Source organism: Pseudophryne corroboree, chromosome 1 (assembly GCF_028390025.1).
Source record: "Pseudophryne corroboree isolate aPseCor3 chromosome 1, aPseCor3.hap2, whole genome shotgun sequence".
In the NCBI taxonomy this organism is placed as follows: domain Eukaryota; kingdom Metazoa; phylum Chordata; class Amphibia; order Anura; family Myobatrachidae; genus Pseudophryne; species Pseudophryne corroboree.
In genome coordinates this window covers 279,549,849-279,576,956 of record NC_086444.1, presented here as the reverse complement: position 1 = coordinate 279,576,956, position 27,108 = coordinate 279,549,849, and the positions used below count along the sequence as shown (strand labels likewise).

The following is a 27,108-nucleotide window of genomic DNA, read 5'->3' as shown; positions in this document are numbered from 1 at the left end:
CTAAGACTGGTTATTTCTGGTTTGAGGCCCTTGTCTTTTATATGACTGACCAAAGGGAAATGTGATTTCACCTATTATTTAAAACTATTACATGAGAAATTTTTTATTACTACCATTTGCCCGCAGTTTTGCTCGCTTAGTGGCATCTAATATTGTGATGTATATTTTATATTGTACACATAGGGCCTGATTCAGGTTGGATCGCAATAAGCGATCCAACGGCAAAAATTGCTAAGAGGATGCGGGCTCATGCTCAGGACGCGCATGTGACGCATTTTCTACAGTGCCCCGCAGAAAATGTGATTGCCTCTGCCTATCAATGAGGCAGAGACGGTCGCGGGGCGGTCGGTGGCAATGCTACATTCTCAAGACGGAGCATTGCGGAGGGGAGGCGTCAAAGCGGGGGCATAGTCAGGGCAGCTGCGTGACGTCACACGCGGCCGCTGCAATCAAAAAATGGCGTCGGGCCTTCTGCGGGCGCCTGACATGTGGGGCGGACTACATGCAGAGACGGTCGCGGGGCGGGGGAGGGCGGCAACGCTCCATTTCCAAGGCAGAGAAGAGGCTTCAAAACAGGGGCGGCAACGGAGAAACATGGGGCGTAGTTGGGGCGGCTGCGTGACATCACATGCAGCCGATGCGATCACAAAAATGGCTGTGGGCCTCCTGCTGGCGCCTGACATGCGGGGTGGACTAGCCCTGTGCTGGGCGTCCCCCCACATGTCAGAGAATCTGATCATAGACGTGCTAAATTTAGCACATCTACGATCAGGTCTGAATCATCCCCATGGAACAAAAACAAACAAAAACCCAAATTATGTGATTTTAGTTTTGTTTGTCAATTTTTTAAAACAAAATAGCAGTCACGACGGTTTGTCAAAAACCAAATACAAAGCCGGATGACGATTCAGTGCCAAATCCAAATCCAGCAAAAATGGTCCTGTGCACATCTCTAGTAATATTCTAATATCACATTGAGTTTGCTAGCATTGTATGCCTAAGTACAGTATGTGCTGATATGAGACATTCCCTTTAACTCCTGTTTGGGGTATTCAGAGTTTAATGAATTATTCCTGTAGTTTAGCCATACCTCCCAACTGTCCCGATTTTCGCGGGACAGTCACGTTTTTTGGGGACTGTCCCGCTGTCCCACCCGTGGGCCGCAGTGTCTCGCGGTGGGGGGGGGGGGGGGGAGGGGGTCGCTTCGGAGGCTCTGTCTCTCGCTGCCCTGCTTAGCAGAGCAGCGGAGAATAGACGCTGTGCGCATGCGCACAGCGTCTATTCACTGGAGTCAGAGGGAGAGGGGGCATGCCAGCGGCTCACAGCGCTGGGCATGCCCCCTCAGTGACGAAAATGGGGCGTGGCTCGTGGTCGTGGATCCTCGCGAAGACACGCCCCCTTTTCCCTTAGGCCACGCCCCTTTTCAGGAGCATGTCCCTCATTGTGAAAATCAAAAGTTGGGAGGTATGGTTTAGCTGCTCATTTAAAACTTCGGATCAGATCAGTGCTACCATATGGTCCCTACTGGTCTGCACATGTGCACTGATGTTGCTTGCTAACTGGTATCTGCATTAGAAGTTGTTGCATTCCGCAGGAGGAGCTAGCTGCATATATCCAGTTTTGTGTTCCACATGAGATGCACAGTTCGGGAGCACCAGTGCCACGTTTTACACATGGTACCCTGAGGTTAACGGCAGAGAGGTACATCTCTGCCTGACCGATTACGTGACTTAAGTGTTGAACAGTGTAATGTTTTTTTGGGGGGGGTTGTTGCGCTTTGACCTTTGGAACCTTGTGTTAATATTGTTGCTATAGGCTTTTTGCACATTATTCTGTTGGTATAATAAATCATAGAAAATAAGTAAAACTGTTTACTCTTTTGCAGGAGTTTCTCAGCACCTGTTACTTGACAAACCATGTTGTGTCTATCTTATACTGATTCACTTAGCAAACTTTCATTGTTTCATTTGCCTAGGGCTTGGGAGTTACAGTATTTTCCATACTGATTGTTTTGGCACTCTTTTTTGTTTATTATTGAAATACACTGAAGGAATGTAAAACAGTTTATTCTTACTGGATATATATACCTGCTATTACACATTTATACACCAGAGGGCAGAAATAGAATAACTGAATCTTACAGTTCTATACAAAGAGTCATTTACAAAGCATCACACATTCCCCAGTAGCGTCTAGTTTCCCTACGTGGTGAGGACCTTTCCCATAAACCCCTGGGTCCATGTCACAAACTATTTGGAATAGTAACCTGTGACGAGCGAAGCGGAGCGAGACACCGAGCTGGAAGCAGGGCGACCGAAGCAAGTCCGCGAGGGTCCAATGGTACATAGAAAAAAAAATAACCTCAAATGAACGAAGAACGGAGAAAACATTTAGGCGCTATAAGGGCGGAAGTTCTCTCCTGCCCTCTCGTTATGTCACTTCCAGGTCCTGATCACGAAGGGAGCATAGGCACAACCCACATTCCCCTTGTTAAAAAAGTTGGCCTATATTTCCATCCAGGTTTATGTGGCAATATGGTGGTGTTTGCGGAGGGGCAGGGGGTGGAGTCGGGCAGTGTGAAGGCTTTCATAGAGACCAGTGCACACCTCCCAACACTGGAGGTCTTTATATTGGGACAAGGTGTATGGCTGCATATATGCGAAATCTCCCAAATTCCTCCTCAACTCAGGACACACCAGAGTGAGCAGTTAGCAGATATGCAAAGAATTGTAGAAGAAAAAGGTGGAAGATGTATTTTTAGAGGCTTACCGTGCTGTGCTGAGGGGCAGAAGCCATTGCCATTCAGTGACAGTATTTGGATCTTTAATGAGACATACCAGAACCACAGACTCGAGGGGGGGAGTGGGGTAATGTACTAAGCAGTGAAAAGAGTGGAGAAGCGAGCCAGTGGTGAAGTTGCCCATGGCAACCAATCAGCATTAAAGTCACATTTATAATTTGCATACTATAAAATTATGCAGAGCAGCTGATTGGTTGCCATGGGCAACTTCTCCACTGGCTCACTTTTTTACTCTTTTTACTGCTTAGTACAGTACATCTTCCTCTAAGTCACACACAGATATACAAGGCCCATATATCAAATTAATCAATATAGTCTCCTGGTGCGTCCTAGCAGCATTGCAGCAAAAACAAAGCAGAAACTAGCAGCGTTGCATCTTGCACTGCGTGGCATATTGAGGCTAGCGGCAGGATGTAATGGCATCCAGGTTTGCTGGAGGTGCGGAATGCCGGACGAATTTTGACCTTTTTTTATGGCGGCAGTCATTTACAAGGCAAAACTATGCTTTGTAAATGACTGTTGCTTTAAAAAAAGTCTGAGTTCAGACGGAATCCCGCACCTTTGGCAAACTCAAACACCATGACATCCCACCAAAGATGTATGAGGACACATCTGTACTGTATTTCACATCTATTGTCTTCAGGAATCTGTTGTCACCTTCGTTGAAAATTGTATGTACATTCCTAATCACACCGGCTGTTCGTGTTTGGTGCTGTATACTGTATCTGGGCGTAATATATTATATACAGTAGTAACAAGTGATGTTTTTATTGAAAGGTTTTCAAGATTTATGGGCCCTACACACTTGTCGACCCGCCCCTGAGCTGCCCAGCCGATCACCGGGGAGGTGACGGGGGGAGTGAAGTTTCTTCACTCTCCCCGTCACTCGGCTCCATAGCAGTGCATGCTAATATGGACGAGATTGTCCATATTGGCCTGCATGTATAAGCGACGGGGCACCAACGATGAACGAGCGCGGGGCCGTGCATCGTTCATCGTTGGTGCCTCCACACTGAACGATGTGAACGAGTTCTCGTTCATTAATGAACGAGAACGTTCATATCGTTCAGTGTTATCTGCCAGTGTGTAGGGCCCATTACTGATGAGCAACATTTTTACTTATGTTATAATATAATGTCCATATTGTGGCGAATGCAAAGCAAATAAACAATTGACTTTAGATGTTAGCCCTGTGTAAACCCTTTCCCATAGAAGCGGCTGTAGGATGCTTGCTATGACTTCATGTTGGCTGGCCTGGCCTCACCATCATCTCCGCCAATGCTTTAGAATCAGTAACTCAAACAAGGTCAATCTGATTCATGCAGAGACTATAATCGATTCTACAATGTGTTTTATCTGGCTTTCTAAAATGTGTTTAGTTAACCTTATTTGTAAAATTTGTTTAACCTTGTTCATTGACTCATTATATGTGTTTCCCATTCTCAGAGTAAAAGGCAGAGTCAGAAATTTCTCCGCAGTCACATACAACGGGCACGCAGGTTATCCTTCCTCAGCACCTCTCGCTATAGTGGGGTTTCATTGGCCATCACACCAACCATAGGCAGTGTCTCTTCCCTTCTCCAAAGTTCAGATGAGATGACACCATGGGGCACTACACCCTCAGATGCCCTGCAAGATGGCGGGGAGGATATGGAATCTACCATTTATAGTTCTAGTCATTCCCCAGGCAAACTGAGCAAAGAGGATGACGAGGAACCGCTATCTGACTGTAAGTGTTGTCATGTTCTCTTGATAAAGTGAAGTGAAACTTTAGAAAAAATAAATGTATGTTATATAAAAAATTCTGCACCTTTCATTTGAAAGGAAGTAATCACTTACTATAAATGACATGTGATATGGTCAGAATTATAACAACAGGTAACTGCTGCGCTCAGTGGCAGAACGCTAAGTTTCATTATTCTCCAGAATTACACTCTTGTTTAGAGTGAGTGTAAATGCGAGTTGCTTTTTTGCCTGCCATTTGCATTATTTTTACTCCTCATGCAAGTTTTCACAGTTTCTTTTCATGCGTACGTGCAACCTGTGGATATGTAGAAATAAGGGGTAGGATCAGGGCTAGGTGCCAGCAGTGGGAATCAGCCTGACTTCAGTAAGGGAGTGGTGTGGGTATATGGTGGTGAAAAGTTGCAAATGTAGCTGCCTGAAGGGATCTGAGTAACGAGTGCTCTCACCCTCTTGTAAGTGGAACACTGTTGATGATAGCTACGTTTGATTGGTTGCATGTGGTGAAAACACGCCCATTTTGCAAAAACCATAAAAACGGCTGCAACAGCGCGGATCATTTTACACTTGGCTATTTATTATCTGCACTAGCTGACCACTAAGACTAACATGTTTGCATTGTGTACTGACATTTTTAGAACTCAGGGGCAGATGTACTAAGCTTGAAAAGTGATAAATATCACTGTGATAAAGTACCAGCCAATCGGCTCCTAACTGTCATTTTTCAAACACAGCCTGTGACATGGCAGTTAGGAGCCGATTGGCTGGTGCTTTATCACAGTGATATTTATCACTTTTCAGGCTTAGTACATCTCCCCCTCACTGTGAAACCACACCTCCAGTTTTACATCAGCTACATCAGACCCAGGTACGTCAATGGGCAGTATAGGGGAGGAGGCAGCAACTACAGACTTAATATCTCTGGATAGGTCTGCAAACTTCGATTAGGTTTGCTTGCAACTTTGAATAGGTATAGCTGGAAGGACCGGGTCAAAATGCCAGCTGCCAGGATCCTGGCAGTCGGAATACCAGCACCCGTCAGAATACCGACACCAGAATCCCCAAAAGGTCATGGCACAGAAGCCGGCATCCTGACTGTCATATGCAGCAGGAGGGTTAGGTTTAGAACCGGTGGGGAAGTGTTAGGTTAGGACTAGGGGTGGGGGGGTGGGGGGTGGGGGTTTGTTATGTTTAGGCTGCGAGGGGTTGGGGTTTATAGGTTAATTTTAGGCACCGAGGAGGGTGGGGTAGGTTTAAGCAGGGCAAAGGGGGGGTTAGGTTTAGGCAACAACGGGTGAAGGTTAGGGTTAGGCTGCGGGAAGGGAAGGTTAGGGGGTAGGGAGAGACAGGAATAGCCCTACCTCACCCCTGTTGGGATTTCAGTTTTCGGGATGCCAACGTCAGTATAATGAATGTCGACATCCCAACCTCCGGTCATTCATATCCAACCCTAACTGGGCACAATGCTTTTGTGCTGTTTTTCATTTTGTTGCACCATGTGTCTCAAATAATAATTTTAATAATTTCAGCTATTATACAGCAATTCAACCGTGTTTTGTTCTCGACAAGATAGGGCTTTTAACTTTTATGAAATACGAATTATCGAGAATGTCCATATATATGTATGTCTGTCTCCTGTTGCTAGGAATTGATTTTCTAGATGATGTACTATGTGTACTGTAGCACTGCACAACATGGGTTTATGTTTCATGAAATACTTTTTTAATACATGTACAATGTCAAGAGGTCTTTAGATTCTAATACATCACACTGGTTATTTCTAGTTATGATGTGACAGATTTATGAACAACCTCTATTATCAAAAACATTGATGGATACTTATTATTTACTGGCATATGCAAAATCTGCAGATGTTGTGCTCACGGATAGATAATGTCCTTGCATACAGAACACTACCCACATGTCTCTTTACTGGAATCAATACAGATGGAAGCGGCATGTCAACAAGGAACACAAATTGTTTTTGCATTATTTGGTTCCCTCAGCTAAAGCTGTGTCTGCCATACAGGTCTAACAAGGAAGCAGAGTGTCCTCCCGGTAAATGCCAATGCAGTATGCCCCTTTTGTATGTGTGCAACAGAGCATTGTCCGCATCTAGAGCTACATGGAGTGAGATCATACTACCCAGCCCAACAATAAGCCTGACAAATGGAGGAAGAAATCCACCTTGCAGAGGACAGCTTGGAGTCTGGCTAAACCTTTTGTGAACATCATAGAGATCATCCTTTGTCCACCAAACATAAGTTTGTAAAACGCTATCCACATACTGTATTATTCTTCTGTAGACCTAGAATGGTCTATAGCCACAATTACAATAACGTAATTAATATGGAAACAATAGAACATGTTTGTCTAAAAAACAATCTTGGTCTGTAGGACAACTCAATCCTCATGGAAAATGAAAATGTGAGACTTAAAAAAATAAGATTTTACTCACCGGTAAATCTATTTCTCGTAGTCCGTAGTGGATGCTGGGACTCCGTAAGGACCATGGGGAATAGCGGCTCCGCAGGAGACTGGGCACAACTAAAGAAAGCTTTAGGACTACCTGGTGTGCACTGGCTCCTCCCACTATGACCCTCCTCCAGACCTCAGTTAGGATACTGTGCCCGGAAGAGCTGACACAATAAGGAAGGATTTTGAATCCCGGGTAAGACTCATACCAGCCACACCAATCACACCGTATAACTTGTGATACTATACCCAGTTAACAGTATGAAATATAACTGAGCCTCTCAACAGATGGCTCAACAATAACCCTTTAGTTAGGCAATAACTATAAACAAGTATTGCAGACAATCCGCACTTGGGATGGGCGCCCAGCATCCACTACGGACTACGAGAAATAGATTTACCGGTGAGTAAAATCTTATTTTCTCTGACGTCCTAAGTGGATGCTGGGACTCCGTAAGGACCATGGGGATTATACCAAAGCTCCCAAACGGGCGGGAGAGTGCGGATGACTCTGCAGCACCGAATGAGCAAACTCTAGGTCCTCCTTAGCCAGGGTATCAAACTTGTAGACTCTTGCAAAAATGTTTGAACCCGACCAAGTAACAGCTCGGCAAATTTGTAAAGCCGAGACCCCTCGGGCAGCCGCCCAAGAAGAGCCCACTTTCCTCGTGGAATGGGCTTTTACAGATTTAGGGTGCAGCAGTCCAGCCGCAGAATGTGCAAGTTGAATCGTGCTACAGATCCAGCGAGCAATAGTCTGCTTAGAAGCAGGATCACCCAGCTTGTTGGGTGCATACAGGATAAATAGCGAGTCAGTTTTCCCGACTCCAGCCGTCCTGGAAACATATACTTTTCAGGGCCCTGACTACGTCCAGTAACTTGGAATCCTCCAAGTCCCAAGTAGCCGCAGGCACCACAATAGGTTGGTTCACATGAAAAACTGATACCACCTTAGGAAGGAATTGGGAACGAGTCCTCAATTCCGCCTTATCCATATAAAAAATCAGATAAGGGCTTTTGCATGACAAAGCTGCCAATTCTGATACACGCCTGGCCGACGCCAAGGCCCACAGCATGACCACTTTTCACGTGAGGTATTGTAGCTCCACGGATTTAAGTGGCTCAACCCAATGCGACTACAGGAAATCCAACACCACGTTGAGATCCCACGGTGCCACTGGAGGCACAAACGGGGGCTGACTATGCAGCACTCCCTTAACAAAAGTCTGAACTTCAGGCAGTGAAGCCAGTTCTATTTTGGAAGAAAATCGATTGAGCCGAAATCTGGACCTTAATGGAACCCAATTTTAGGCCCATAGTCACCTCTGACTGTAGGAAGTGCATAAATCGACCTAGCTGAAATTCCTCCTTTGGGGCCTTCCTGGCCTCACCGCACGCAACATATTTCCGCCATATGCGGTGATAATGGTTTGCGTTCACTTCTTTCCTAGCTTTAATTAGCGTAGGGATAACTTCCTCCGGAATAACCTTCCTTCAGGATCCGGCGTTCAACCGCCATGCCGTCAAACGCAGCCGCGGTACGTCTTGGAACAGACAGGCCCCCTGCTGCAGCAGGTCCTGTCTGAGCGGCAGAGGCCATGGGTCCTCTGAGATCATTTCTTGGAGTTCTGGGTACCAAGCTCTTCTTGGCCAATCCGGAACAATGAGTATAGTTCTTACTCCTCTCCTTCTTATTATTCTCATTACCCTGGGTAAGAGAGGCAGAGAAGGGAACACATACACCGACTGGTACACCCACGGTGTTACCAGAGCGTCCACAGCTATCGCCTGAGGGTCCCTTGACCTGGCGCAATATCTTTGTAGCTTTTTGTTGAGGCGGGACGCCATCATGTCCACCTGTGGCCTTTCCCAACGGTGTACAATCATTTGGAAGACTTCTGGATGAAGTCCCCACTCTCCCGGGTGGAGGTCGTGTCTGCTGAGAAAGTCTGCTTCTCAGTTGTCCACTCCGGGAATGAACACTGCTGACAGTACTAACACATGATTTTCCGCCCATCGGAGAATCCTCGTGGCTTCTGCCATCGCCATCCTGCTTCTTGTGCCGCCCTGTCGGTTTACATGAGCGACCGCCGTGATGTTGTCTGACTGGATCAGCACCGGCCGGTGTTGAAGCAGGGGTCTAGCCTGACTTAGGGCATTGTAAATGGCCCTTAGTTCCAGAATATTCATGTGTAGGGAAGTCTCCTGACTTTTCCATAGGCCTTGGAAGTTTCTTCCCTGTGTGACTGCCCCCCAGCCTCGAAGGCTGGCATCCGTGGTCACCAGGACCCAGTCCTGTATGCCGAATCTGCGGCCCCCTAGAAGATGAGCACTCTGCAGCCACCACAACAGCGACACCCTGGCCCTTGGAGACAGGGTTATCCGCCGATGCATCTGAAGATGCGACCCGGACCACTTGTCCAACAGATCCCACTGGAAGATCCTTGCAGGGGACCTGGCGAATGGACGTTCTTCGTAAGAAGCTACCATCTTTCCCAGGGCTCGCGTGCATTGATGCACCGACACCTGTATTTGTATTAGGAGGTCTCTGTCTAGAGACGACAACTCCTTGGACTTCTCCTCCGGGAGAAACCCTTTTTTATCCTGTTCTGTGTCCAGAACCATACCCAGGAACAGTAGACGCGTCGTAGGAACCAGCTGCGACTTTGGAATCAGAATCCAGCCGTGCTGTTGTAGCACTTCCCGAGATAGTGCTACTCCGACGAACAACTGCTCCCTGGACCTCGCCTTTATAAGGAGATCGTCCAAGTACGGGATAATTATTTCGGCCATTACCTTGGTAAATACCCTCGGTGCCGGGGACAGACCAACGGCAACGTCTGGAATTGGTAATGACAATCCTGTACCACAATTTTGAGGTACTCCTGGTGAAGAGGGTAAATAGGGACATGCAGGTAAGCATCCTTGATGTCCAGTGATACCATGAAATTCTCCAGGCTTGTAATAATCGCCCTGAGCGATTCCATTTTGAACTTGAACCTTCGTATATAAGTGTTCAAGGATTTCAATTTTAGAATGGGTCTCACCGAACCATCTGGTTTCGGTACCACAACATTTTGGAATAGTAACCCCGGCCTTGTTGAAGGAGGGGTACCTTGATTTCACCTGCTGGAAGTACAGCTTGTGAATTGCCGCCAGTACTACCTCCCTTTCTCCGAGGGCAGCAGGCAAGGCTGATGTGAGGTAACGGCGAGGGGGAGTCGCCTCGAACTCCAGCCTGTATCCCTGTGATACTACTTGCAGAACCTAGGGATCCACCTGTGGGCAAGCCCACTGGTCCCTGAAGTTCCCGAGACGCGCCCCCACCGCACCTGTCTCCACCTGTGGAGCCCCAGCGTCATGCGGTGGACTCAGAGGAAGCGGGGGAAGATTTTTGATCCTGGGAACTGGCTGTCTGGTGCAGCTTTTTCCTTCTTCCCTTGTCTCTGTGCAGAAAGGAAGCGCCTTTGACCCGCTTGCTTTTCTGAAGCCGAAAGGACTGTACCTGAAAATACGGTGCTTTCTTAGGCTGTGAGGAAACCTGAGGTAAAAATTTTTTGTTCCCAGCTGTTGCTGTGGATACGAGGTCCCAGAGACCATCCCCAAACAATTCCTCACCCTTATAAGGCAGAATCTCCATGTGCCTTTTAAAGGCAGCATCACCTGTCCACTGCCGGGTCTCTAATACCCTCCTGGCAGAATGGACATTGCATTAATTCTGGATGCCAGCCGGCAAATATCCCTCTGTGCATCCTTCATATATAAGACGACGTCTTTAATATGCTCTATGTTAGCAAAATATTATCCCTGTCTAGGGTATTAATATTATCTGACAGGGTATCAGACCACGCTGCAGCAGCACTATTTATGCTGAGGCAATTGCAGGTCTCAGTATAGTACCTGAGTGTGTATATACAGACTTCAGGATAGCCTCCTGCTTTTCATTAGCAGGCTCCTTCAAGGTGGCCGTATCCTAAGACGGCAGTGCCACCTTTTTTGACAAACGTGCGAGCGCCTTATCCACCCTAGGGGATATCTCCCAACGTGACCTATCCTCTGGCGGGAAAGGGTACGCCATCAGTAACTTTTTAGAAATTACCAGTTTCTTATCGGGGGAACCCACGCTTCTTTACACACTTCATTCACTCATCTGATGGGGGAACAAAACACTGGCTGCTTTTTCTCCCCAAAAATAAAACCCTTTTTATGTGGTACTTGGGTTCATGTCAGAAATGTGTAACACATTTTTCATTGCCGAGATCATGCAACGGATGTTCCTAATGGATTGTGTTTATATCTCAACCTCGTCGACACTGGAGTCAGACTCCGTGTCGACATCTGTGTCTGCCATCTGAGGTAACGGGCGTTTTTTTTGAGCCCCTGATGGCCTTTGAGACGCCTGGGCAGGCGCGGGCTGAGAAGCTGGCTGTCCCACAGCTGTTACGTCTTCCAGCCTTTTATGTAAGGAGTTGACATTGTCGGTTAATACCTTCCACCTATCCATCCACTCTGGTGTCGGCCCCACAGGGGGCGGCATCCCATTTATCGGCCTCTGCTCCGCCTCCACGTAACCTTCCTCATCCAACATGTCGACACAGCCGTACCGACACACCGCACACACACAGGGAATGCTCTGACTGAGGACAGGACCCCACAAAGTCCTTTGGGGAGACAGAGAGAGAGTATGCCAGCACACACCAGAGCGCTATATAATGCAGGGATTAACACTATAACTGAGTGATTTTTCCCCCAATAGCTGCTTGTATACACATATTGCGCCTAAATTTAGTGCCCCCCCTCTCTTTTTAACCCTTTGAGCCTGAAAACTACAGGGGAGAGCCTGGGGAGCTGTCTTCCAGCTGCACTGTGAAGAAACAATGGCGCCAGTGTGCTGAGGGAGATAGCCCCGCCCCCTTTTCGGCTGACTTTTCTCCCGCTTTTTTCATGGATTCTGGCAGGGGTAATTTATCACATATATAGCCCTGGGACTATATATTGTGATGATTTGCCAGCCAAGGTGTCTTATATTGCCCTCAGGGCGCCCCCCCCCCAGCGCCCTGCACCCATCAGTGACCGATATGTGAGGTGTGCATGAGGAGCAATGGCGCACAGCTGCAGTGCTGTGCGCTACCTTGTTGAAGACAGAAGTCTTCTGCCGCCGATTTTCCGGAACACTTCTTGCTTCTGGCTCTGTAAGGGGGCCGGCGGCGCGGCTTCGGGACCGAACACCAAGGTCGGGTCCTGCGGTCGATCCCTCTGGAGCTAATGGTGTCCAGTAGCCTAAGAAGCCCAAACTACCACCAGTTAGGTAGGTTCGCTTCTTCTCCCCTTAGTCCCTCGCTGCAGTGAGTCTGTTGCCAGCAGATCTCACTGTAAAATAAAAAACCTAAAATATACTTTCTTTCTAGGAGCTCAGGAGAGCCCCTAGTGTGCATCCAGCTCAGCCGGGCACAAGATTCTAACTGAGGTCTGGAGGAGGGTCATAGTGGGAGGAGCCAGTGCACACCAGGTAGTCCTAAAGCTTTCTTTAGTTGTGCCCAGTCTCCTGCGGAGCCGCTATTCCCCATGGTCCTTACGGAGTCCCAGCATCCACTTAGGACGTCAGAGAAACAGGGGTGTGGTATGACATGTTGACAGTCAATGTCGGCATTCATTATGTTGACATGAGAATGACAACATGGCCATGATGTCAGCGTCGACAATCATCATGTTGATAGTGATGAAATGTTGATGTATTAGAATGTTGACATATCGTTTCCTATGGCCCAGCGGAGCATTATCTGCACATGAAGGCTTCAGCCGCTCCAGTATTGTCTTTCGGGTCCCAGTAGTAATGCGACTTCTGGGTCAGATCTCTGATTCTCCTCTGTTTGCGTATTTGTCCCCTATCCTAACACTAATCCCTACCCATAACCCTCCCTGTAGTGCCTAACCCTAAAAGCCTAAGCCTACCCCCCCCCCCCAGTCTAACCCTCCCGCATGCAGCCTAACCCTTGTATTGACAGTATGTGCAAGAAATTAGTGACCACTTTTACAGTCAGTAGATGCTGAGATACCCATAAGACTGACATCTCCTGGAAGTGTGAGGGGAGGTTAATACATGTCCTTTGGGAAGGGGGTGGGGTATTAAATGTGTGTGTGTATGTGGGTATCCAGTCTTTAGGTCGACAACACTTTGGTTGACACTCATTAGGTTGACCACTATTGGGTGACATGATCATTAGGTTGACATGGCAAATGTCAGCACACAAAAAATGTCAATATGAGTTAAAAAAAATCTTAATTTTTTGAATTTTTTTATACTTTACGATCCACTTGGACTACGATTGGAAATAGTAACCTGTGCCGAGCGCAGAGGTAGCGGAGTGAGACACCTTGCCCAAAGCATGGTGAGCGAAGTGAGCCATGCGTGGGGACACGGTGCACTAATTGGGGTTCCTGGTAGTGATGAGCGGATTCGGTTTTACTCGGTTTTACTCGGTTCTCAAAACCGAATCTTATTGGCTCACTGATGTCACGTGTTCTGGATAGCCAATAAGATTCGGTTTTGAGAACCGAGTATAACCGAGTAAAACCGAATCCGCTCATCACTAGTTCCTGGTCACTTTACAAAGAAAACGACATCATTGTAAAAAAAAACCTGCATGTCGAACTGTTTCCATGTTGACCTAATGACTGTGTCGACCTATTTCAGGTGTCGACCTAGTCACTGTCGACCGATAGTGGTTGACCTAATGACTGTTGACCAAACCATCCACACCCGTGTATGTATGTGGTGGGGAAGGGGGGTTTTGCGCACATGACTCCCAGCACTTGCTCTCGCCTATGATTTAAATTAAAGATATATGTATTGTTATATAAAATCCCAGAGATGCGGCACTGAGCTGGTTTAGTAATAAATATGACGGATTGGCTTCTGCAGCAGATATGTCACAGTGTTTAGTAGTGGACAGAGGGTTTCACAAATCTTCCCCCATGTTCTTTTCCAAGACATTGCCCATGAGATACAACAGTAAATTAGCTGGGAGGTATTGATAACTGCTGTCAATCAGTAGAGGCGTTCGCGGAGAGGGGGCAACACAGAGACGGAGTGTTGGGGGGGTGGAGCCGGTGAAACGGTGGCGGCGTAAAACAAACTGTGGGGTGGGTGTGATCGCGGCGGCTGCATGACTTCACACGCAGCCGCTGCAATTGGAAAGATGGCGGCGGGTCTCCTGTGGGCACAGCTAAGCTGCGCTGGCTGCAGGCAACCTTCATTTCGGCTATCAAGCAGAAAATAAGATTTTAAACCTACCGGTAAATCTTTTTCTCGTAGTCCGTAGAGGATGCTGGGGACTCCGTAAGGACCATGGGGATAGACGGGCTCCGCAGGAGACATGGGCACTTTAAGAAAGACTTTAGGTATGGGTGTGCACTGGCTCCTCCCTCTATGCCCCTCCTCCAGACCTCAGTTAGAGAAACTGTGCCCAGAGGAGACGGACAGTACGAGGAAAGGATTTTTGTTAAACCAAGGGCAAGATTCATACCAGCCTACACCATTCACACCGTATAACTTGTGATAAACTAACCAGTTAACAGTATGAAAAAACAACATAGTATCAGTCGGAGACCGATGAAAACAATAACATTACCCTTATGTAAGCAAAACTATATACAAGTCTTGCAGAAGTAGTCCGCACTTGGGACGGGCGCCCAGCATCCTCTACGGACTACGAGAAAAAGATTTACCGGTAGGTTTAAAATCTTATTTTCTCTTACGTCCTAGAGGATGCTGGGGACTCCGTAAGGACCATGGGGATTATACCAAAGCTCTCAAACGGGCGGGAGAGTGCGGATGACTCTGCAGCACCGATTGAGCAAACAGGAGGTCCTCCTCAGCCAGGGTATCAAACTTATAGAACTTTGCAAAGGTGTTTGAACCCGACCAAGTAGCAGCTCGGCACAGCTGTAGTGCCGAGACCCCTCGGGCAGCCACCCAAGACGAGCCCACCTTCCTAGTGGAATGGGCCTTGACCGATTTTGGTAACGGCAATCCAGCCGTCGCATGCGCCTGCTGAATCGTGTTACAGATCCAGCGAGCAATAGTCTGCTTTGAAGCAGGAGCGCCAACCTTGTTGGCTGCATACAGGACAAACAGTGCTTCTGTTTTTCTGACTCTAGCCGCTCTGGCTACGTAAATTTTCAAAGCCCTGACCACATCAAGGGACTCGGAATCCTCCAAGTCTCGTGTAGCCACAGGCACCACAATAGGTTGGTTCATATGAAAAGATGACACCACCTTAGGCAAAAATTGAGGACGGGTCCGCAATTCCGCTCTATCCATATGGAAAACTAGATAGGGGCTTTTATGAGACAAAGCCGCCAATTCCGACACTCGCCTAGCCGAAGCCAAGGCTAACAACATGACTACTTTCCAAGTGAGATATTTTAACTCCACCGTTTTAAGTGGTTCAAACTAGTGCGACTTAAGGAAACTCAACACCACGTTAAGGTCCCAAGGCGCCACCGGAGGTACAAAAGGAGGCTGAATATGCAGCACTCCCTTCACAAAAGTCTGTACTTCTGGGAGAGAAGCCAATTCTTTTTGAAATAAAATGGATAAGGCCGAAATCTGAACCTTAATGGAGCCTAATTTTAGGCCCAAATTCACTCCAGTTTGTAGGAAGTGAAGGAAACGGCCCAGATGGAATTCTTCCGTAGGAGTATTCCTGGCCTCACACCAAGAAACATATTTTCGCCATATACGGTGATAATGTTTAGCTGTCACGTCCTTCCTAGCCTATATCAGCGTAGGAATGACCTCATTCGGAATGCCCTTTTCCGCTAGGATCCGTCGTTCAAACGCCATGCCGTGAAACGCAGCCGCGGTAAGTCTTGGAACAGACAGGGCCCCTGTTGCAACAGGTCCTGTCTTAGAGGAAGAGGCCACGGATCTTCTGTGAGCATCTCCTGCAGATCCGGATACCAGGCTCTTCGTGGCCAATATGGGACAATGAGAATGGTCTGTACTCCTCTTTTTCTTATTATTCTCAACACCTTTGGGATGAGAGGAAGAAGAGGAAACACATAGACCGACTGGAACACCCACGGTGTCACTAGGGCGTCCACAGCTACCGCCTGAGGGTCTCTTGACCTGGCTCAATACCTCTGCAGCTTTTTGTTGAGGCAGGACGCCATCATGTCTATCTGGGGCAGTCCCCACTGGCTTGCAATCTGTGCGAAGACTTCCTGATGAAGTCCCCACTCTCCTGGATGCAAGTCGTGTCTGCTGAGGAAGTCTGCTTCCCAGTTGTCCCCTCCCGGAATGAACACTGCTGACAATGCACTTACATGATTTTCCGCCCAGCGAAGAATCCTGGTGGCTTCCACCATTGCCACTCTGCTCCTTGTGCCGCCCTGGCGGTTTACATGAGCCACTGCGGTGATGTTGTCTGACTGGATCAGAACTGGTAAGTCGCGAAGCAAGGTCTCCGCTTGACGAAGGGCGTTGTATATAGCCCTCAGCTCCAGGACGTTGATGTGAAGACAAGTCTCTTGACTTGACCAAAGACCCTGGAAGTTTCTTCCTTGTGTGACTGCTCCCCAACCTCGGAGGCTCGCGTCCGTGGTCACCAGAACCCAGTCCTGAATGCCGAACCTGCGACCCTCTAGAAGGTGAGCACTCTGCAGCCACCACAGGAGAGATACCCTGGCCCTGGGGGATAGGGTGATCAACTGATGAATCTGTAGCTGTGACCCGGACCACTTGTCCAGTAGGTCCCATTGGAAGGTCCTCGCATGGAACCTGCCGAATGGAATGGCCTCGTAAGATGCCACCATCTTTCCCAGGACTCGAGTGCAGTGATGCACTGACACCTGTTTTGGTTTCAATAGGTTCCTGACCAGAGTCATGAGTTCTTGAGCCTTTTCCATTGGAAGATAAACCCTTTTCTGGTCCGTATCCAGCTGCAACTTCGGGATATTGAGAATCCAGCCGTGTTGCTGTAACACCTTCAGTGAAAGTGACACGCTGTTCAGTAACTGCTCTCGTGATCTCGCTTTTATGAGGAGATCGTCCAAGTACGGGATAATTGTGACTCCCTGCTTGCGCAGGAGCACCATCATTTCCGCCATTACCTTGGTGAAAATTCTCGGGGCTGTGGAAAGCCCAAACGGCAACGTCTGAAATTGGTAATGACAATCCTGTACCGCAAATCTCAGGTACGCCTGATGAGGTGAATATATGGGAACATGAAGGTATGCATCCTTTATGTCCAGAGATACCATAAAATCCCCCCCTTCCAGGCTGGCGATGACCGCCCTGAGCGATTCCATCTTGAACTTGAACCTTTTCAAGTATAGGTTCAGGGATTTTAAATTTAGAATGGGTCTGACCGAACCGTCTGGTTTCGGGACTACAAACAGGGTTGAGTAATATCCCCTCCCTTGTTGAAGTAGGGGAACCTTGACCACCACCTGTTGAAGATACAATTTGTGAATTGCATTTAACACTATCTCCCTTTCTGGGGGAGAAGTCGGCAGGGACGATTTGAAAAACCGGCGAGGAGGCACCTCTTCGAATTCCAGCTTGTAACCCTGAGAAACAATTTCTATTGCCCAGGGATCCACCTGTGAGTGAACCCAGATGCGGCTGAAAATTCAAAGACGTGCCCCCACTGGGGCGGACTCCTTTAGCGGAGCCCCAGCGTCATGCGGTGGATTTTGTAGAGGCCGGGGAGGACTTCTGTTCCTGGGAACTAGCTGTGTTGTGCAGCTTTTTCCCTCTGCCCTTACCTCTGGCAAGAAAGGGCGCACCTCGTACTCTCTTGTTTCTTTGTGACCGAAAGGACTGCATTTGATAATGTGGTGCTTTCTTAGGCTGTGAGGGAATATAAGGCAAAAAATTTGATTTACCAGCTGTAGCTGTGGAGACCAGGTCCGAGAGACCTTCCCCAAACAATTCCCCACCCTTGTAAGGTAAAACCTCCATATGCCTCTTTGAGTCGGCATCACCTGTCCACTGCTGGGTCCATAGGACTCGTCTAGCAGAAATCGACATAGCGTTGATTCTAGAACCCAGTAGACTAATGTCTCTTTGAGCATCTCTCATATATAAGACAGCATCTTTTATATGTCCTAGGGTCAATAAGATGGTATCCTTATCCAGGGTTTCAATTTCCGCTGATAAGGTATCTGTCCATGCTGTTATAGCGCTACACACCCAAGCCGACGCAATAGCCAGTCTGAGTAAGGTACCCGAATGTGTGTAAATGGACTTCAAGGTAACCTCCTGCTTGCGATCAGCAGGATCCCTGAGGGTAGCCGTATCTTGGGATGGCAGCGCTACCTTTTTTGATAAGCGCGTCAACGCTTTGTCCACCCTAGGGGAGGATTCCCACCGTATCCTGTCCGTTGGCGGGAAAGGATACGCCATAAGAATCCTTTTGGGAATCTGCAGTTTTTTGTCTGGAGATTCCCAAGCTTTTTCACATAACTCGTTCAGCTCATGTGAGGGAGGAAAGGTTACCTCAGGTTTCTTTCCCTTATACATGTGTACCCTCGTGTCAGGGACAGGGGGTTCCTCTGTGATATGCAAAACATCTTTTATTGCAATAATCATAAATCGAATACATTTAGCCACTTTTGGCTGTAACTTTGCATCATCATAGTCGACACTGGAGTCAGAATCCGTGTCGGTATCTGTGTCTATTATTTGGGATAGTGGGCGCTTTTGAGACCCCGAAGGTCCCTGCGACATAGGGACAGACATGGGTTGACTCCCTGGCTGTTCCCTAGCTTCCGCTTTGTCTAATCTTTTGTGCAATAAATTCACATTAAAACTTAAAACATTCCACATATCCATCCAGTCAGGTGTCTGCGTTGTCGACGGAGACACCACATTCATTTGCTCCTCCTCTTCCCTAGGAAAGCCTTCTACCTCAGACATGTCGACACACGCGTACCGACACACCAGACACTCTTATCTGAAGACAGTTCCCCCACAAGGCCCTTTGGAGAGACAGAGAGAGAGTATGCCAGCACACACCCAGCGCTATATGACCCAGGAAAAAACAAACACAATATGTTTACCTAGATAGCGCTGTATGTATTTTGCGCCAAATATGTGCCCCCCCCCCTCCCCCTTCTTTAAAACCCTCTTTCACCGTGGATAAGCAGGGGAGAGTCCGGGGAGCTTCCTCTCAGCGCTGTGCTGTGGAGAAAATGGCGCTGGTGAGTGCTGAGGAATAAGCCTCGGCGTCAGGCTTCTGTCCCGCTCAAATATCTAAAAACCTGGCTGGGGCTCTTTATATATACAGTGCCGAGCTGTATATATATACTTTTGCCAGAAAACGAGGTTTATTGCTGCCCAGGGCGCCCCCCCCTGCGCCCTGCACCCTTACAGTGACTGCCGTTTGTGTGTGCTGTGTGGTAGCAATGGCGTACAGCGTTACTGCTGTGCGTTACCTAAGTGAAGATCTGAAGTCTTCTGCCGCCTCTGAAGTCTTCTTTCTTCTCATACTCACCCTGCTTCTATCTTCCGGCTCTGCGAGGAGGACGGCAGCGCGGCTCTGGGACGGACGGCGAGGGTGAGACCTGCGTACCGATTCCTCTGGAGCTAATGGTGTCCAGTAGCCTAAGAAACAGAGCCTAACATTAAAGTAGGTCTGTTTCTCTCCCCTCAGTCCCTCGATGCAAAAAACCTAACAAATATACTTTCTTTCAGGAAACTCAGGAGAGCTCCCTGTAATGCACCCAGTCTCCTCTGGGCACAGTAGTAAACTGAGGTCTGGAGGAGGGGCATAGAGGGAGGAGCCAGTGCACACCCATACCTAAAGTCTTTCTTAAAGTACCCATGTCTCCTGCGGAGCCCGTCTATCCCCATGGTCCTTACGGAGTCCCCAGCATCCTCTAGGACGTAAGAGAAATTGCGATGCGATCAGCATGCTGAGCGGCCTTGCCCTGCGATGGGCGGCCTCCAGCATGCGTTCAGAAGGACTGCAAATTCTGCTAATTAGCAGAATTTGCAATCCATACTGAATTACTGAAAAATGTAATCTTTGTATTATTCTAATCATAGACTAAAAAGTCTGTGGCAGGTGAGGCAGTGCTGCACCTGTGTATAATGCCCACATCCATCCTTTGGCTCATATATTGTGTGTAATACCACTTTTCCACTAGCTCAAAAAACACGGGTAAATGCACGGGGGCGCGCATTTACCCGTGTTTTTTGCTAGTGGAAAAGGGTCCCCCTGCAAAACCCCAGATCAAGTGATCCGGGAATCCTATACGGGTAGCTTACCGGGTTGAACATGAGTAAGCTGTGCACTGGTAAGCTGTGCAGTGTAAACGGAAGCCGTGTCGATGCGACACGGCTCCCATTCACAGTGTATGGAAGGGCGGCGCTGGGAGATCATGTGAACTCCCAGCACCGCCCCTGCCACGTCGCCAGCAGCGTCACCAACCCGGCAATATGCCGGGTTGGTGAGTGCAGTGGGAAAGGGGGCTGAGCACGGGCCGCAGCCGGGTAGCACAAGTGTCATGCTCCCGGCTGCAACCCATGCTTCAAGATGGAAAAGGGGTATAAATTTGGCTCTGATAATAGCCAGTACTTATGTTTGGAAAAAAGGTTTATCCTTCACCGGCCTGGTTAAATATATGAAAGATGATAGTACTTGGGCCAAAATTGGACTACAGCTGCTCTCAATGGAAGTGAACAAGCCCGTGACCGGGTGAAACGCGTTTTCCCTTTTCCCTGCGGGCACCTCGCCTACCTGAAGACTTCATGGGTGATATTTAATACTTACCTGTATTATTGAACTGGTTTTGATGCTCCAGCTTAAATAATCACTATTATAGTGAGATTTTTTGAACATTGCTACTGCTGACGCTTTTAGGGGTACTATATCCCGGTACAATCACTCCTTGAATCAATAGGGACAGGTGGAGTGTGGTCCCGCAGCTAAGTCTGCTCTAGGTATCTCAAACTGTTTTTTTTCAATTCTATATAGTCCTGTGTACATCACGCTTGTCTGACAATTGTATGTGGTTTTGAATATTTAAATTGGTACAACTGAATAGGTTCCTTATGCTCCAGTTAATTACTTATCATTTCTAAAAAAGAATTACTATGATTATTACTACTGGCGCTCCTATGTGATGTGTATCATATAACCTGATAATCACTCACTAAATGCAATAAGGACTGGCGGTGGTGTGTGGTCTCGCATCAGGTCCACCGTAGGTACTGTGCTTACACGTCCTCAGGAGGTCTTTAATCACCTCATTCTTCCTGTTAGATTTTATTTACAGTACAGAAATGGTGGGCTATTATTAACATTATAATACTTATCAGAAAATCAAGAATGGCACAAACGGATGTATACAAAGCCAATGTTGCATCCAGTACTATATTTGACTCTCAAAGGGACCAATAGGGACCCCACATTTTAGTGGACCTATTAGCAACTGTTACTCTTCTTCATTGTTTTTCCCATTCTTTTCTTCCTTCTGTGAACTCTCATTCACGATTCTGGGGAGCGTGTCCCCCCTGGAGACACGTCTCTTCCGTCTAACGAGGACAGCAGATTCACGCTTACAAGATCTATCACCATTCTTCTTCCCCATTTTTTCCATTATCCCTCTCTCAGGAGAAAACAATCCCTCCTTTCGGTGCACTCTCATTAGTGGCACAGGGTAAGTCTTCCTACGACCATACCCCTACGCCCATGCCCAATCTCGTCCGATCTTGGAAGCTAAACGGAGGTGGGCTAGGTTAGTACCTAGACGGGCGACCGCTAGGGAATACCCAGTGAAGTAGGAAGACCACATCCCCTGTGGGATAACACTAACAGCAGGATCACCACTTACACTTATTCTCACTATTTCTAGTAACTAGATGCCACCCCTGTCTTACCTTTTGCATTTTATCCAAGACGGGGGTAAATCATCAGGGTCAGATTTCAGTCTGTGGGTTCTCCCTCTCACGAAATCAACCCTATTTAGGGCTTTATCAATACAAACACAGTTTGTACAGATCTTTGGCAGACGGAAGCAGCATGGCATGTAGCTATCTTCCTATATGCATTTATCAAAGCATAATTAAGATCTGAACATTCCATTTTTTCAGGAATTGATAATTTCCTTTGTTGGTATGTCAATATTCATTCATGTCCAACTTTACTATTTAAGCTTTGTTTTTGCTGAGTTCCCATTTATTTTAAGAGTAGAAATAAAGACTATATCATATCTTAGACACATCACTCATCAGTAGACACTAAGATACAATAAGAGTGCGCCCAAACAAGAGTCATACTTTCTCTTTTTTCGTTGTACTAGCCAGTACTTCCCAGCCATTTACCTCACCGCACGTCCCTGCTTAGATCAGTCCATGAATGATAAGTATTCACTTTAAATGTTCAGTTACTGTAAATCTTATTTTTTTGCCATCTAATATGTCAGATATTTACTTTTTCTGTGTACCTATCCTGCATACCAAGTTTTACTGTTTTTTTTAACCATCATGTACTTCACTGAGCAAAATGATAAGTTTACAAACATTTTTCAGTTAATATACATGTATCAAAATCCACATAATAGGGTTAATCCTAACAGACAGATATTATAAATTGCTGATTTGTTTATTTCAAGAATTCCTGTCTGGTATAACGTGATTCCAATATTTATGACTCTCATAAGTGGAATAGCAGATGTAAATCTGTTGTTATATGCGGAAATGTGCAGGAAATAATATAAAAGACATACATTTTTTATGGTATTCATTTAATATGAATGTTTTAGCTGCCTTTGAAATGTCATAATTTGATTTTCTCAGACTTACAGATTTTACTGCAGATGATTGCAGAAAGTGTGAACAAGGATTTAGATGAAGAAGAAAGTCGATGCAAGTACAAGTTCAGAAGGTATATTTTGTTATATGAATGTAGAGTAACTCTGTCACCTCTCAGTGTTAGTTTCCTCACATCAGCCCTAGTAAAAGTCTTATTTCAGTCACACTGTATGTGGTGATACTGAGTTTCGTGAAGCTATACTGAAATGGCAAACAGTGTCTAGGGCAGAGGTTCCCAAACACGGTCCTCAAGGCACCCCAATGATCCAGGTTTTAAATGTATCCATGCTTGGCCACAGGTGACTTAATTAGCACCTCAGTCAATTTGATTTAACCATCTGTGCTGAGCCATGGATATACCTAAATCCTGAACTGTTGGGGTGCCTTGAGGACCACGTTTCAGAACATCTGGTCTATGGAATGGGAAGTACTGAAATCTGGTCAACGTGAGCAATTCCAATTGGTTATTTTTCCAGATTTTTTCCCCAATTCTATATGAGTGGCCTAAAATCACTGATATTCTGTGGTTGGATCAGCTACTGTAGCTTTTCTCTACATGTGTCATTTTGTTCTCATTCCACTTCATATTAGAAATGTTCTGGTCAGATCTTTTGCATATTAATATTATATTTCAGAATTTTAACTGAGTTTCGTACTAAGATTACAAACAATAGGGTGAGTCCACAGGTGACTGCCGTAATATTGCCATCCCCGTAGCACATAATTTCTCTGGCTGTTGATAAATTTGCCATACTAGAATACTGCCCTGAAACATCCTGGAGACACCTGAGTTTCGGGTTGACATCCAGGAGTGCAGGGAACCCTCTTGGTTCCCACCCACTTCTCCATTGAGTCACCGTGAATCATGTTATTATGGCCCTGCCCGTGTGGTATGATGCTGCCCAGTGATAAGGTCAGCCTGTATGAACTTTGTTTACCTGTAATCTGGAGCTGTGTAATTCCCCCGTCACAGCTTCACAGATACAGTAAAGGTGTGTTCACAATGACTTTACTTAGCTCAATGCCATAAAGCAGTGGTTCCTAAGCACAGTCCTCAAGGCACCGTAACAGTCTAAATGTTAAGCATATCTATGGCTGAGCACAGAAGGTTGCATCAAAATGACTGAGGTACTAATTAATTCACCTGTGCTTAATCATGAATATACTTATAACCTGGACCGCTAGGGTGCCTTGAAGACCAAGTTTGGTAACCACTGCCATAAAGCATTAACCAAGGTATTGGTTACCAACCTCTAATCAGAAGTTGCGGAATATTGTATCCTGGCATATACTGACATTTTCACATGTAAAATCTAGGATTGTTACTGTAAAACGGGTGCATTTTCTCAAGTACAGTCCCAAATAACATATGTACTACAGAAGGTGCACATGTAACAATTTTGTAAATCACCTTAGAGTCCTGTATTTGCTGCATATTAAAATGTATAAGAATTTATAGTTTTTAAATGGAGATATTAGATAATGACCCAAATCATCATAGTTTTGATGAATTAAGGATCATGTTTTTTCATTTCACTTTTAATTGTGTTGAATATCTTAAGGACTGTTTAACAATTAATTATAACAATAAAAAATAGTGATTAAACAGCACTCAAATGAATAGTGTAGCCTTCAAGAAATAGAGAAAATCAGCGTCCTCTTATTCAGTAACTCCAAACAGTAGATTCCTTGTTGTACGGCCCTCCCTTAGTGTACTTATTATTCCTCAAGAGAAACAAAAGGCTATTCCATAGTGTAAGATGTTTTGTAAAATTAACATCCACCAGTGTACACACTAGCCGATGTGTGTACCCGGCGATATTGGCTGCAGTGGGGATCCGACGGGTTGCCGGCTTCGGCAAGTGCATACACACTTGCTGATGTCGGCGTGAAGGGAGCGACAGCAGGGGGAGTGACGAGAGGAGTGGGGGCATTGCTGCAGCATGCGCCTCGTTAACGAGGTCCTAATTCGCCTGATCTGTTCAGATCAGGGAGGGGGTCGTTAACGATGTGCAGGAGCGTGCATCGTTAACGATGTTGCGTGTACACACCAGGCGAGATAGTAAAAGTTATCGCTCAGAATGGCCCTTCTGAGCGATATCTTTTATTTTCTCGTGTAGTGTGTATGGGGCTTAACACTCTTTTCTATATGTTGTGTGCTATGGATAGCCTGAAAACCAGAAGTTGGTTGAAGTAAGCACCTTTTTCCTCCTTATGGTAATAAGGTTACCTTTAGATTATCCTCAGCACAGTGTTTAACAATTCAAACTCTGGAAAAGTGCTACAGTGGAACAGCCCCATCCAAGAAACTGCCTAACACACCTTTAAGTGGACCCCCTGGGATCAAGGTTACCTTATTTTATTCCTGCTAGAACGCATTATCAGTTTCCCTTCTTCCGCTACTGGAAGAAGGGAAACCAAAAACGCGTTCTAGCAGGCCTCCTCCACATCCCTATGCAGCCGTGGTGAGCAACCAGACAAGAACATTGGAGAGTAACCGGGACTCTGTATTATGCGTTTGTCTTATTGTGCTCAGACTTTGCTACATCTGGTAAGCATATAGACTTGCTGGGAGGAGTGTCCATTTGTTTTTTATATGTTTTTTCATGTTTTAATAAAAATTTGTCAATCAGTATCACGCAATGTGATTCCCTTTCTATCTTTTACCATGCTTTTTGAAAATTGTGAAGTGGAGATAAAAATAAAGATTTGAAAGAATGCTGGTAGCTACTTGTCTTGTATGGGAACTTATATGCTGTTGTATCCTCAATTGTCAGGAATTAAATAATGTAACCTTGATACCAGAGGGGCCACTTACAAGTGTGTTTGGCAGTTTCTTGGATGGGGCTGTTCCATTGAAGCACTTTTCCAGAGTTTGAATTGTTAAACACTGTGGGCCTAATTCAGAGTTGATCGCAGCAGCAAATTTGTTAGCAGTTGGGCAAAACCATGTGCACTGCAGTGGGGGGGCAGATATAATATGTGCAGAGAGAGTTATGGGCCCTACACACTGGGCGAGAATACTGAAAGATATGAACGAACTCGTTCATTAATGAACGAGATACCGTTCATATCTTTCAGTGCGGAGGCACCAGCGATGAACGATGCGCGGCCCCGCGCTCATTCATCGCTGGTGCCCCGTCGCTTGTGCATGCAGTGATGTCACAGAAGTGCCTCCCCGCCACAGCCGCGCCCAGATCCCCAGAGGATCTCACTCCGCAACACAGCACTTGGGCTGCCGGCCTGGAAGCCCCGAGATGGTTAATGTAAAGGATAGAGTGGTTGATATCGCAGAGGGTAATGTCTGGACTCTGAATCAATGTAAAAGGTGACAGTGTTGTGCAGTGCAGTGGGTGTGCAGTGTCACTGACACTGCACAGCACTCTCACCTTTTACATTAATTCAGGGAGTCAGTCAGTTCTGCCAGCTAGTCACTATTGTTAGCGCCGGTGTCCCAACGCGCTGCATTACAGGGAAGTAGATGCACTAAATAAACTACACCTCCCAGCAGCCCGTAGCACTGAAGCATTCCCACGCTAAGGCCTGCTGGGAGCTGTAGTTTATTGAGTGAATCTTCTTCCGTGTAATGCGGCTCATTGGGACACCAGCGCTAACAATAGTGACCGGCTGCTTGGCTGAGTGACTGGCTGCTTGGCTGCTGTGCAAGTCTCCAGGAGAGCCACTGCCAAAGGGAGGAAGCAGCTTAGCTGCTTCCAGGAGGAGAAGCAGGAGAAGCATTACCCGCCCCTCCCCCACTCGCAGTAACTCCGGGTCCCATCCGCGGCACCCCCACACACCACCACCCTCCCATCCCCCACCCCCTCCCCCACCTGCAGCACCCCCGCACCCTCCCCTCCCCCACTTGCAGCACCCGCCCATCCCCCACCCGCGGCGGCTCCGGACCCCACCCGCGGCACCCACGCACCAGCCCTACCCGTGGCACCCCTGCAACCACCCCTCCCCCACCCGCGGCACCCCAGGATCTCCACCCCCATCCGCGTCTCCACCGCACCCGCCACTCCCCCAACCACAGCACCTACTAGGTGATTCATCAGGCCCTGCGTGTGCTGTTCACGCCGTTGCAAGGGGCTACGACCCCTTAACCATCGCACGTCCTTTGTCCGTGCAATATTTAATCACTCACACAATTATGATTGGAGGTAATAGTTCATATAATACAAATATTGCACGCCGCACGGTTAAGGGGGCGTAGCCCCTTACGACAGTGTGAAGAGCGCCCATAAGGCACGATGAATCACCTAGT

General features: G+C 47.0%; 1 protein-coding gene and 1 pseudogene across 3 annotated transcripts in view; both read left to right on the top strand.

Moving 5' to 3' along the window:
- Nucleotides 1–27,108, top strand: part of CCDC60 (coiled-coil domain containing 60) — a 638,346-nt gene that overhangs the window by 538,933 nt on the left and 72,305 nt on the right. For all 3 annotated transcript variants that reach the window (XM_063964309.1, XM_063964308.1, XM_063964307.1), the window contains 2 exons: nt 4,247–4,529; nt 22,830–22,917. In XM_063964309.1, coding sequence (XP_063820379.1) covers nt 4,247–4,529; nt 22,830–22,917 — 371 coding nt within the window. The remainder of the gene's footprint in view (nt 1–4,246; nt 4,530–22,829; nt 22,918–27,108) is intronic.
- Nucleotides 21,700–21,818, top strand: LOC134944675 (5S ribosomal RNA; annotated as a pseudogene).